The sequence below is a fragment of the Lithobates pipiens genome, unplaced genomic scaffold (genome assembly GCF_037356315.1).
Source record: "Lithobates pipiens isolate NorthernLeopardFrog02 unplaced genomic scaffold, aLitPip1_a1.2 Scaffold_19, whole genome shotgun sequence".
NCBI lineage: Eukaryota > Metazoa > Chordata > Amphibia > Anura > Ranidae > Lithobates > Lithobates pipiens.
Window position 1 is genome coordinate 598,313,877 of NW_027507764.1, and position 13,849 is coordinate 598,327,725.

General features: G+C 55.3%; 1 protein-coding gene across 10 annotated transcripts; it reads right to left on the reverse strand.

Moving 5' to 3' along the window:
- Nucleotides 1–2,172: 2,172 nt before the first annotated feature.
- On the reverse strand, nt 2,173–13,843 carry LOC143997865 (uncharacterized). Of its 10 annotated transcripts, none has more exons than XR_013277752.1 (4): nt 13,456–13,843; nt 11,691–11,786; nt 4,539–5,803; nt 2,173–4,437 (listed from the first exon to the last, which is right to left on the reverse strand). XR_013277752.1 is itself a non-coding variant. In XM_077493701.1 (3 exons), exons 1-3 carry the CDS (start codon nt 13,712–13,714, stop codon nt 4,629–4,631), a joined length of 1,530 nt encoding a protein of 509 aa, XP_077349827.1. In that variant the 5' UTR covers nt 13,715–13,843; the 3' UTR covers nt 2,173–4,628. The 10 variants fall into 10 exon arrangements, 2 of the variants coding, with proteins under 2 accessions (XP_077349827.1, XP_077349828.1); XR_013277751.1 differs by having other exon boundaries at nt 2,173–4,303; nt 4,372–5,803; XR_013277756.1 differs by having other exon boundaries at nt 2,173–4,173; nt 4,205–5,803.
- Nucleotides 13,844–13,849: the final 6 nt, after the last annotated feature.

Consider the following 13,849-nt stretch of genomic DNA (forward strand, 5'->3'; position numbering starts at 1 on the left):
CTTTATGTTTGAAGACCTGAAATGTGGCAAAAGGTTGAAAAGTTCAAGGGGGTGAATACTTTCGCAAGGCACTGTATGGTCATGGACTCTACAGATAACAATGGACTGTGGCTATGGACGGCCATGGGCTGTATAGATGGCCATGGACCATGGACTCTACATATGGTTAGCTGTACAGATGGCTTCAGACTGTGAACTTATGGATGACCATGGACTGACTGTAGACTATGGACAGCCATGGATTGTGGGCTCTACAGATGGCCTTTGATTGTGCTTTGGACTTTACACTCTGTGGATGACCATGGACTTTGGACAGCCATGGACTGTATGCCTGACCACTGATTGTGGACTCCACAGGCGGCCTTGGACTGTGACGTCTATGGCTGACCATGGACAGTGGACCACCATGCGGCCTTGGACTGTGGATGACCATGAACTGTACGGATGACTGTAGACTCGACATATGGTCAAGAATTGTGGGCTCTACAGATAAACATGGACTGTGACTGCAGATAGCCATGGACTGTGTCATTTACATATGGTCCTGGATTGTGGACTCTATGGACCACCATGGACTCTACATATGGTCCTGGACTGTGGACTCTATGGACCACCATGGACTCTACATATGGTCCTGGACTGTGGACTCTATGGACCACCATGGACTCTACATATGGTCCTGGACTGTGAACTCTATGGACCACCATGGACTCTACATATGGTCCTGGATTGTGGACTGTATGGACCACCATGGACTCTACATATGGTCCTGGATTGTGGACTCTATGGACCACCATGGACTCTACATATGGTCCTGGATTGTGGACTCTATGGACCACCATGGACTCTACATATGGTCCTGGACTGTGGACTCTATGGACCACCATGGACTCTACATATGGTCCTGGACTGTGGACTCTATGGACCACCATGGACTCTACATATGGTCCTGGACTGTGAACTACTCTATGGACCACCATGGATTCTACATATGGTCCTGGATTGTGGACTGTATGGACCACCATGGACTCTACATATGGTCCTGGATTGTGGACTCTATGGACCACCATGGACTCTACATATGGTCCTGGATTGTGGACTGTATGGACCACCATGGACTCTACATATGGTCCTGGATTGTGGACTCTATGGACCACCATGGACTCTACATATGGTCCTGGATTGTGGGCTCTTTGGACCACCATGGACTCTACATATGGTCCTGGATTGTGGACTCTATGGACCACCATGGACTCTACATATGGTCCTGGATTGTGGACTCTATGGACCACCATGGACTCTACATATGGTCCTGAATTGTGGACTCTATGGACCACCATGGACTCTACATATGGTCCTGGATTGTGGACTCTATGGACCACCATGGACTCTACATATGGTCCTGGATTGTGGGCTCTTTGGACCACCATGGACTCTACATATGGTCCTGGATTGTGGACTCTATGGACCACCATGGACTCTACATATGGTCCTGAATTGTGGACTCTATGGACCACCATGGACTCTACATATGGTCCTGGATTGTGGACTCTATGGACCACCATGGACTCTACATATGGTCCTGGATTGTGGGCTCTTTGGACCACCATGGACTCTACATATGGTCCTGGATTGTGGACTCTATGGACCACCATGGACTCTACATATGGTCCTGAATTGTGGACTCTATGGACCACCATGGACTCTACATATGGTCCTGGATTGTGGACTCTATGGACCACCATGGACTCTACATATGGTCCTGGATTGTGGGCTCTTTGGACCACCATGGACTCTACATATGGTCCTGGATTGTGGACTCTATGGACCACCATGGACTCTACATATGGTCCTGAATTGTGGACTCTATGGACCACCATGGACTCTACATATGGTCCTGGATTGTGGACTCTATGGACCACCATGGACTCTACATATGGTCCTGGATTGTGGGCTCTTTGGACCACCATGGACTCTACATATGGTCCTGGATTGTGGGCTCTTTGGACCACCATGGACTCTACATATGGTCCTGGATTGTGGGCTCTTTGGACCATGGACTAGTTGGCCATTAGCCCTCTAAATCCTGTTCCCTGGCTCTGATTGGCTACTGTCCCAATTTTGTGTGTGTGATGTGGATGACCCCCATAATAAAGACGCAGTACACCAGAACACGACCTCAGCCATTTATTTTACACAGAATCCAACCAATAATAACAATCCTCCATGAGCGGCACGGAGCCGGCGTTCTGAGCACATGCAGAGCGTTCACCGCCGGTGCCGAGACTGACGCAGCAATTCAACGTGTGGAATGTCCATCAGTGATATTCATACAGTATGTACAACCCTGAGAACGATCATACAGAACACGTACCACTTCCCCTCCCCCACTGTTCTTCACATGTGCCGGCCAATCATTCCCCTTTTCCATTACTGGTCTATGTGCCCCCCCCCCTCCCATGTACCTGTATGTCACCTGTGCCGGTTTGTCCCCCCAAGTAGCGCACATGTGCAGTCCTGTCACACCTACCTACCTGCATGCATACATCACACATGCCAGTCTGACGCCCCCCCGTTTATATTCCTCAAACCGGCCTATTTACCCCCCCCCCCCATCGATCTCTCATCCAAACCCGCCATCCCTCACTGTCATCACATATGCAAGCCCACATCTCATCTTCTCCTCCCCGTCCATATTATAATATAGATCCACCTTATGGGTCTCCCGACACTTCTCCGAGCACACATCACACCCCGTCAGGGCTCCCTCTAACCTCACACATCCCTCCATGCCGCCCTGACCCCTCTCTCTCATGACCCCGTGTCACATGACCCCTCTCTCTCATGACCTCGTGTCACATGATCCCTCTCTCTCATGACCTCGTGTCACATGACCCCCCCCTCTCATGACCTCGTGTCACATGACCCCTCTCTCATGACCTCGTGTCACATGACCCCTCTCTCATGACCTCGTGTCACATGACCCCTCTCTCTCATGACCTCGTGTCACATGACCCCCCTCTCTCATGACCTCGTGTCACATGACCCCTCTCTCATGACCTCGTGTCACATGACCCCTCTCTCTCATGACCCCGTGTCACATGACCCCTCTCTCTCATGACCTCGTGTCACATGACCCCTCTCTCTCATGACCTCGTGTCACATGACCCCCCTCTCTCTCATGGCCTCGTGTCACATGACCCCTCTCTCTCTCATGGCCTCGTGTCACATGACCCCTCTCTCTCTCATGGCCTCGTGTCACAGGACCCCTCTCTCTCTCATGGCCTCGTGTCACATGACCCCTCTCTCATGACATTGTGTCACATGACCCCTCTCTCTCTCATGGCCTCGTGTCACATGACCCCTCTCTCTCTCGTGGCCTCGTGTCACATGACCCCTCTCTCATGACATTGTGTCACATGACCCCTCTCTTTCTCATGGCCTCATGACCCCGTGTCACATGACCCCTCTCTCTCATGACCTCATGTCACATGACCCCCCTCTCTCTCATGACCTCGTGTCACATGACCCCCCTCTCTCTCATGGCCTCGTGTCACATGACCCCCCTCTCTCTCATGACCTTGTGTCACATGACCCCCATCTCTCTCATGACCTCGTGTCACATGACCCCTCTCTCTCATGGCCTCGTGTCACATGACCCCCCTCTCTCTCATGGCCTCGTGTCACATGACCCCGTGTCACATGACCCCTCTCTCATGACCTCGTGTCACATGACCCCCCTCTCTCTCATGACCTCGTGTCACATGACCCCCCTCTCTCTCATGGCCTCGTGTCACATGACCCCCCTCTCTCTCATGACCTCGTGTCACATGACCCCCATCTCTCTCATGACCTCGTGTCACATGACCCCTCTCTCATGGCCTCGTGTCACATGACCCCTCTCTCTCTCTCATGGCCTCGTTTCACATGACCCCCCTCTCTCTCATGACCTCGTGTCACATGACCCCCATCTCTCTCATGACCTCGTGTCACATGACCCCTCTCTCTCATGACCTCGTGTCACATGACCCCTCTCTCATGGCCTCGTGTCACATGACCCCTCTCTCTCTCATGGCCTCGTGTCACATGACCCCTCTCTCATGACCTCGTGTCACATGACCCCTCTCTCTCTCTCATGACCTCGTGTCACATGACCCCCCTCTCTCTCATGGCCTCGTGTCACATGACCCCTCTCTCTCATGACCTCGTGTCACATGACCCCCCTCTCTCTCATGGCCTCGTGTCACATGACCCCTCTCTCTCATGACCTCGTGTCACATGACCCCTCTCTCTCTCTCATGACCTTGTGTCACATGACCCCCCTCTCTCTCATGACCTTGTGTCACATGACCCCTCTCTCTCTCTCATGACCTCGTGTCACATGACCCCTCTCTCTCTCATGGCCTCGTGTCACATGACCCCTCTCTCTCTCATGGCCTCGTGTCACATGACCCCCCTCTCTCTCATGGCCTCGTGTCACATGACCCCTCTCTCTCTCATGACCTTGTGTCACATGACCCCTCTCTCTCTCTCATGACCTTGTGTCACATGACCCCCTCTCTCTCTCATGACTTCTTGCTGCCACCTTTTCCTCTGGCAGCTGTCCCGGGCGCTGTGTCTCTGGCTCCTCATTGCTCGGAGCGTGTGCGGTTACAGCAGACATTCTTACAGGGATTTTCCAGCGGCCCCACCCCCCTGTGACAGGTTCCTTTCCCCCCCTGCAGAGACGTGACCGGCTGTGACACCTTACAGCTGAAATGTAAGCGTTCTCCAGTGTGGATGCGTTGGTGTCGCACCAGGTTGTGTTTGCGGAAGAAGCTGCCGCCGCACACGGTGCAGGGGAAGGGGCGCTGCCCGCTGTGGATCCCTTTGTGGCGCTCCAGGTTGGGTTTCTGGATGAAGCTGTCTCCGCACACGTCGCAGCGGAAGGGGCGTTCCCCGGTGTGAATCTTCTCGTGGCGGCTCAGGTACTGCCGGCTGCTGAACCCTTTCCCGCAGTCGGCGCAGGCGAATGGCCGCTCTCCGCTCCCTCTGCTGTGCGACTTCTGATGGGCCTGCAGATGGGGCTGAGCTACAAAGCTCCGGCGGCACTGATCGCAGGAGAACGGTTTATTCCCGTCCGCCGTGCCATTTTGGTGAACCCGCTGGTGAGCGAGTAGGTGGGAGCGGCGGGCGAAGCCCTTCCCGCACTCGGCACAGCTGTGCGGCCTCTGCGCGGAGTGAACCACCTCCTGGTGCCTCATTAGCGCCTTGCGGTGGCCAAAGCGCTGATCGCACTGGTCGCATGGGAACGGGGTCTCTCCGGTGTGCCGGCGGCGGTGGATCACCAGGTGCTGCTTGCGGCTGAAGCTCTTGTCGCACTCGGCGCAGGTGAATGGCCGCTCCCCGGTGTGGATGCGGCAGTGCGTGATGAGATCCGCCTTGCGGTTGAAGCTTTTTCCGCACCGGTCGCAGCAGAAGGGGCGCTCGCCCGTGTGGAGGCGGGTGTGGGTCTGGTAGTTCCCCTTGTGGTTGAATTTGATGCCGCAGTATTGGCAGGAATATAACTTCTCCCCGGTGTGGATGCGCTTGTGGCCCACCAGGTGGTGGCGGTAATGGAAGCTCTTCCCGCACACCTCGCAGGGGTACGGCCGCTCCCCGCGGTGGGTGCGCTGGTGGCTGGTCAGGTGGGACTTGCGCAGGAAGCTGCGGTGACAGTCGGTGCAGGAATACGGCCGGTCCTCCAAGTCCTGGATCCGGGCGCCGGGGAGGAGGCGAGGACGGGAATCACACGGCAACAGGGAGATGATCCGGATATCTGTACCTGCCGCAGACAAACAACCGTTACCATGGAGACACCACTGACACCGTCCACAGATCTCAGCACATACACCGCTACATCGATTACCACCGACACCCAACCGGCCACAGCAACCCCGACCCTCCTTGTACCCTCCACGCTATGTGGTGGAGATATGCAGTCAGGAGAAATCTGTGCTGAGCTCTGGGATATGACCCTCCAAACTGCCATCTCCCCCCCAATGCTGCCCCCTACTGGGTGACTTTCACTGCTACTGCCACCAATGCAAGGGGGGTGGCAAGTGGAACAGCACTTACACCATTGTTGGGGGTTACTATTGCGTTCAATGACACCAAATGCTGGGGGTTATTTATGTGCCTAATTACACCAGTGCTGGGGGTTGTTGTTGCTCTCACTGACACCAATGCTGGGGGTTGTTGTTGCTCTCACTGACACCAGTGCTGGGGGTTGTTAAACTTTAGAAGGCATTAAATATGCTGCACAAGATGCAGCGGGAGGAGAGTTTCTGGGTTCAGGTGGGTTACAGCCCATCCATTCTGACCTGTCAGGATTGAGGCTGTGAGGAATGGGAGGGGCTCTGCACACTCACCAACGGGCAATCACAGAGCCAGTTGATGGGGTCATATGACTGGCCCACCGATTAAGGTAGGGATGAGGATGGGGATGCTCCCTATAACTCTGTCCAGACAAACACGATGGATTAACCCTTTCACTGACAGACATCTCTAGAAGAAGACACCAGAGACCCCTCCCCCTCCTTTATAATGACATTCAAGTCAGGGACCCCTACAGAGGGAGAAATATACTACTATCAGTAATTATCCCGATACCCGGCCTGTCCATCTCTTCCCACCCATCCCCCAATCACCACCCATCCCCCCACTCCCCGACACTTCCACTACCCAACCTGTCCATCTCTTCCACCCATCCTCCAATCACCACCCATCCCCCCACTCCCCAACACTCCCACTACCCAACCTGTCCATCTCTTCCCATCCATCCTCCAATCACCACCCATCCCCCCGCTCCCCAACACTTCCACTACCCAACCTGTCCATCTCTTCCCATCCATCCTCCAATCATCACCCATCCCCCCGCTCCCCGACACTCCCACTACCCAACCTGTCCATCTCTTCCCATCCATCCTCCAATCACCACCCATCCCCCCGCTCCCCAACACTTCCACTACCCAACCTGTCCATCTCTTCCCATCCATCCTCCAATCATCACCCATCCCCCCACTCCCCAACACTCCCACTACCCAACCTGTCCATCTCTTCCCATCCATCCTCCAATCACCACCCATCCCCCCGCTCCCCAACACTTCCACTACCCAACCTGTCCATCTCTTCCACCCATCCTCCAATCACCACCCATCCCCCCACTCCCCAACACTCCCACTACCCAACCTGTCCATCTCTTCCCATCCATCCTCCAATCACCACCCATCCCCCCGCTCCCCAACACTTCCACTACCCAACCTGTCCATCTCTTCCCATCCATCCTCCAATCATCACCCATCCCCCCGCTCCCCGACACTCCCACTACCCAACCTGTCCATCTCTTCCCATCCATCCTCCAATCACCACCCATCCCCCCGCTCCCCAACACTTCCACTACCCAACCTGTCCATCTCTTCCCATCCATCCTCCAATCATCACCCATCCCCCCACTCCCCAACACTCCCACTACCCAACCTGTCCATCTCTTCCCATCCATCCTCCAATCACCACCCATCCCCCCGCTCCCCAACACTTCCACTACCCAACCTGTCCATCTCTTCCCATCCATCCTCCAATCACCACCCATCCCCCCGCTCCCCAACACTTCCACTACCCAACCTGTCCATCTCTTCCCATCCATCCTCCAATCATCACCCATCCCCCCACTCCCCAACACTTCCACTACCCAACCTGTCCATCTCTTCCCATCCATCCTCCAATCACCACCCATCCCCCCGCTCCCCAACACTTCCACTACCCAACCTGTCCATCTCTTCCCATCCATCCTCCAATCATCACCCATCCCCCCGCTCCCCGACACTCCCACTACCCAACCTGTCCATCTCTTCCCATCCATCCTCCAATCACCACCCATCCCCCCGCTCCCCAACACTTCCACTACCCAACCTGTCCATCTCTTCCCATCCATCCTCCAATCATCACCCATCCCCCCACTCCCCAACACTCCCACTACCCAACCTGTCCATCTCTTCCCATCCATCCTCCAATCACCACCCATCCCCCCGCTCCCCAACACTTCCACTACCCAACCTGTCCATCTCTTCCCATCCATCCTCCAATCATCACCCATCCCCCCACTCCCCAACACTTCCACTACCCAACCTGTCCATCTCTTCCCATCCATCCTCCAATCATCACCCATCCCCCCACTCCCCAACACTCCCACTACCCAACCTGTCCATCTCTTCCCATCCATCCTCCAATCACCACCCATCCCCCCGCTCCCCAACACTTCCACTACCCAACCTGTCCATCTCTTCCCATCCATCCTCCAATCATCACCCATCCCCCCACTCCCCAACACTCCCACTACCCAACCTGTCCATCTCTTCCCATCCATCCTCCAATCATCACCCATCCCCCCGCTCCCCGACACTCCCACTACCCAACCTGTCCATCTCTTCCCATCCATCCTCCAATCATCACCCATCCCCCCGCTCCCCGACACTCCCACTACCCAACCTGTCCATCTCTTCCACCCATCCTCCAATCACCACCCATCCCCCCGCTCCCCAACACTCCCACTACCCAACCTGTCCATCTCTTCCCATCCATCCTCCAATCACCACCCATCCCCCCGCTCCCCAACACTTCCACTACCCAACCTGTCCATCTCTTCCCATCCATCCTCCAATCATCACCCATCCCCCCGCTCCCCGACACTCCCACTACCCAACCTGTCCATCTCTTCCCATCCATCCTCCAATCATCACCCATCCCCCCGCTCCCCGACACTCCCACTACCCAACCTGTCCATCTCTTCCACCCATCCTCCAATCACCACCCATCCCCCCACTCCCCGACACTTCCACTACCCAACCTGTCCATCTCTTCCACCCATCCTCCAATCACCACCCATCCCCCCACTCCCCGACCATCCCACTACCCAACCTGTCCATCTCTTCCACCCATCCTCCAATCACCACCCATCCCCCCACTCCCCGACACTTCCACTACCCAACCTGTCCATCTCTTCCACCCATCCTCCAATCACCACCCATCCCCCCACTCCCCGACACTTCCACTACCCAACCTGTCCATCTCTTCCACCCATCCTCCAATCACCACCCATCCCCCCACTCCCCGACACTTCCACTACCCAACCTGTCCATCTCTTCCACCCATCCTCCAATCACCACCCATCCCCCCACTCCCCGACCATCCCACTACCCAACCTGTCCATCTCTTCCCATCCATCCTCCAATCACCACCCATCCCCCCGCTCCCCAACACTTCCACTACCCAACCTGTCCATCTCTTCCCATCCATCCTCCAATCACCACCCATCCCCCCGCTTCCCAACACTCCCACTACCCAACCTCTCCATCTCTTCCCATCCATCCTCCATTCACCTCCCATCCCCCCGCTCCCCAACACTCCCACTACCCAACCTGTCCATCTCTTCCCACCCATCCTCCAATCACCACCCATCCCCCCGCTCCCCAACACTCCCACTACCCAACCTGTCCATCTCTTCCCACCCATCCTCCAATCACCACCCATCCCCCCGCTCCCCAACACTTCCACTACCCAACCTGTCCATCTCTTCCCATCCATCCTCCAATCACCACCCATCCCCCCGCTTCCCAACACTCCCACTACCCAACCTGTCCATCTCTTCCCATCCATCCTCCATTCACCTCCCATCCCCCCGCTCCCCAACACTCCTACTACCCAACCTGTCCATCTCTTCCCATCTATCCTCCAATCACCACCCATCCCCCCGCTCCCCAACACTTCCACTACCCAACCTGTCCATCTCTTCCCATCCATCCTCCAATCACCACCCATCCCCCCGCTTCCCAATACTCCCACTACCCAACCTGTCCATCTCTTCCCATCTATCCTCCAATCACCACCCATCCCCCCGCTCCCCAACACTCCCACTACCCAACCTGTCCATCTCTTCCCATCTATCCTCCAATCACCACCCATTGCCCCAACACTCCCACTACCCAACCTGTCCATCTCTTCCCATCCATCCTCCAATCACACCCACCCCCCCCCCCACTCCCCAACACTCCCACTACCCAACCCGTCCATCTCTTCCCATCCATCCTCCAATCACCACCCATCCCCCCCCCACTCCCCAACACTCCCACTACCCAACCTGTCCATCTCTTCCCATCCATCCTCCAATCACCACCCATCCCCCCCCCACTCCCCAACACTCCCACTACCCAACCTGTCCATCTCTTCCCATCCATCCTCCAATCACCACCCACCCCCCCCCCCCCCACTCCCCAACACTCCCACTACCCAACCCGTCCATCTCTTCCCACCCATCCTCCAATCACCACCATCCCCCCACTCCCCGACACTCCCACTACCCAACCTGTCCATCTCTTCCCACCCATCCTCCAATCACCACCCATCCCCCCCCCCACTCCCCAACACTCCCACTACCCAACCTGTCCATCTCTTCCCATCCATCCTCCAATCACCACCCACCCCCCCCCCCACTCCCCAACACTCCCACTACCCAACCCGTCCATCTCTTCCCACCCATCCTCCAATCACCACCCATCCCCCCGCTCCCCAACACTTCCACTACCCAACCTGTCCATCTCTTCCCATCCATCCTCCAATCACCACCCATCCCCCCGCTTCCCAACACTCCCACTACCCAACCTGTCCATCTCTTCCCATCCATCCTCCATTCACCTCCCATCCCCCCGCTCCCCGACCATCCCACTACCCAACCTGTCCATCTCTTCCCATCTATCCTCCAATCACCACCCATCCCCCCGCTCCCCAACACTCCCACTACCCAACCTGTCCATCTCTTCCCATCCATCCCTCCAATCACCACCCATCCCCCCGCTCCCCGACACTCCCACTACCCAACCTGTCCATCTCTTCCCACCCATCCCCCAATCACCACCCATCCCCCCACTCCCCAACACTCCCACTACCCAACCTGTCCATCTCTTCCCATCCATCCTCCAATCACCACCCATCCCCCCCCCCACTCCCCAACACTCCCACTACCCAACCTGTCCATCTCTTCCCATCCATCCTCCAATCACCACCCACCCCCCCCCCCCACTCCCCAACACTCCCACTACCCAACCCGTCCATCTCTTCCCACCCATCCCCCCACTCCCCGACACTCCCACTACCCAACCTGTCCATCTCTTCCCACCCATCCTCCAATCACCACCCATCCCCCCCCCCACTCCCCAACACTCCCACTACCCAACCATCCTCCAATCACCACCCACCCCCCCCCCCCACTCCCCAACACTCCCACTACCCAACCTGTCCATCTCTTCCCAACCATCCGCCAATCACCACCCATCCCCTGCTCCCCGACACTCCCACTACCCAACCTGTCCATCTCTTCCCACCCATCCTCCAATCACCGCCCATCCCCCCAATCCTACTACCCAACCTGTCCATCTTTTCCCTCGTCTCTCCATCCTCCTTCCAGCCATTGCCAGTATCTCTATCCTCCATCCATTACCAATAACTCCATCCAGATCTCACCCGACCTGTCCTCCACTCCCATTGTCCCTGTATCTACTCCCTATATACCCATCTAGGCTTCTCCTTGTCTGTCCTCTACTCCCAATTTCCTTTTATCCACCCCTCCCCCCACACCTTTACTTCAATATCTCCATCCATCCTCTCTCCATATGTCTTACCATGGTGGAGTTCCCGGGGAGAGTTTTCTCTTTTTATCAGTTGGGGTGTCTCTTCTGGCCCCATTTTAGGGAACCGGAGTCCCTGCAGGAGAAGACCTGAGAAGACAGACAGGGGGGGACATCACTCTACTGAGAAGAAGGTCCCCACCATACAGACACAGAAGTCAGTACCCCCCCCCCTCGCCAATCCACCACAAAGTTAGCATCAGACTGCCATGTCCATCGTATGTAAAATCTTACTTACACCACAATAGGGGTCACCATCATCCAAGACCACCATAATTCAGGGTCACCCTCATTCAGGGTCACCCTCATCCAAGACAACAGTCATTCAGGGTCATCCTCATCCAAGATCACCATCATTAGGGGTCACCTACATCCAAGACCACCATCATTTCAGGTTACCCTCATCTAAGACCACCATCATTCAGGGCCGACATCATCCAAGACCACCATCATTCCGGTTCACCCTCCTCCAAGACCACCATCATTCGTAGTCATCATCATCCAAGACCACCATCATTCCGGTTCACCCTCATCCAAGACCACCATCATTCCGGTTCATCCTCCTCCAAGACCACCATCATTCCGGTTCACCCTCATCCAAGACCACCATAATTTGGGGGTCACTCATTTGGTGCCACCATCATCCAAGACTACCATCATTTGGGGTGGTCACCATCACCCAAGACCACCATCATTTGGGATCACCCTCATTCAAAACTACCATTATTCAGAGTCCCCCTCCTCCAAGACCACCATCATTCGTAGTCATCATCATCCAAGACCACCATCATTCTGGTTCACCCTCCTCCAAGACCACCATCATTCGTAGTCATCATCATCCAAGACCACCATCATTCCAGGTTCACCCTCCAAGACCACCATCATTTCGGTTCACCCTCATCCAAGACCACCATAATTTGGGGGTCACTCATTTGGTGCCACCATCATCCAAGACCACCATCATTTGGGATCACCCTCATTCAAAACTACCATTATTCAGAGTCACCCTCATCCAAGACAACAGTCATTCAGGGTCACCCTCATCCAAGACAACCATCATTCGGGGTAACCCTCATCCAAAACCACCATCATTCAGGGCTTACCCTCATCCAAGACAAACATCATTCAGATTCCCTTTCATTCAAGACCACCATCATTCAGGGTCACCCAAATCCAAGACTACCATTTTTAGGGGTCACCCTCTTTGAAAACCACCATCATTCTGGGTTATCCTCATCTAAGATCATCCTCATTAGGGGTCACTCTTATCCAAGACAATCATAATTCAGGGTAACCATCCTCCACAAGAACTCTCAACCAGGCTTAACAACATCCAGGACCACTGCCAGGTTCATCATCATTTGTCACTGCTGCCATCTGGGGTTACCAATATCCAGGATAAAGGTCACTGAGGGTCATCATAATTCAGGGTCACCATCAGTCAGGGCACCATCATCCAGGGTCATCAACATGCAAAGTCACCATCAAGGACAACAATCAGCTTGGGTCCCCATTTAGTTCCTGGACGGAGATGGGGGCTCACTGTGACATGCCAGGAATGCAATCAGAGACAGGTCCTCTTTACATATCAGCATCCTTCTTTGGGAGATAATGGACCATTATTTCTGGTGAAAACTTGATGGACGGCTTGGAGGATTCTTGTACTGGGATCGGGAGGGAGGAAACATTCTCCTCTCTTGTGTGAATTGTCTGCCCCTCTATGATGGTGCCAAACAACCCACCAAGAAGAGCGACTCACCAACTGAGATCACCAACTCCACGTTGTCCTTCATGACCTCTTTGTAGAGCCGGCGCTGCCACTCCTCCAGACACGCCCACTCCTCCTCTGAGAAATACACCGCCACCTCATCGAAACTCACAGCCATCTGCAAGACACCCAACATAGGGGTCAATCCCGTCCTTGGCGTCCCATCAAGGGGAACATGAGAGTCAATCCCATCCTCGGGGACACAACACGGAGAACATAGGGGACATTCCCATCCCTGGAGTCCTAACATGGAGATGTGGGGGGGACATTCCTATCCCTGGGGTCCTATCATAGAGAAGATGTGGGGGGGACATTCCTATCCCTGAGGTCCTATCATAGAGAAGATGTGGGGGGGGACATTCCTATCCCTGGGGTCCTATCATAG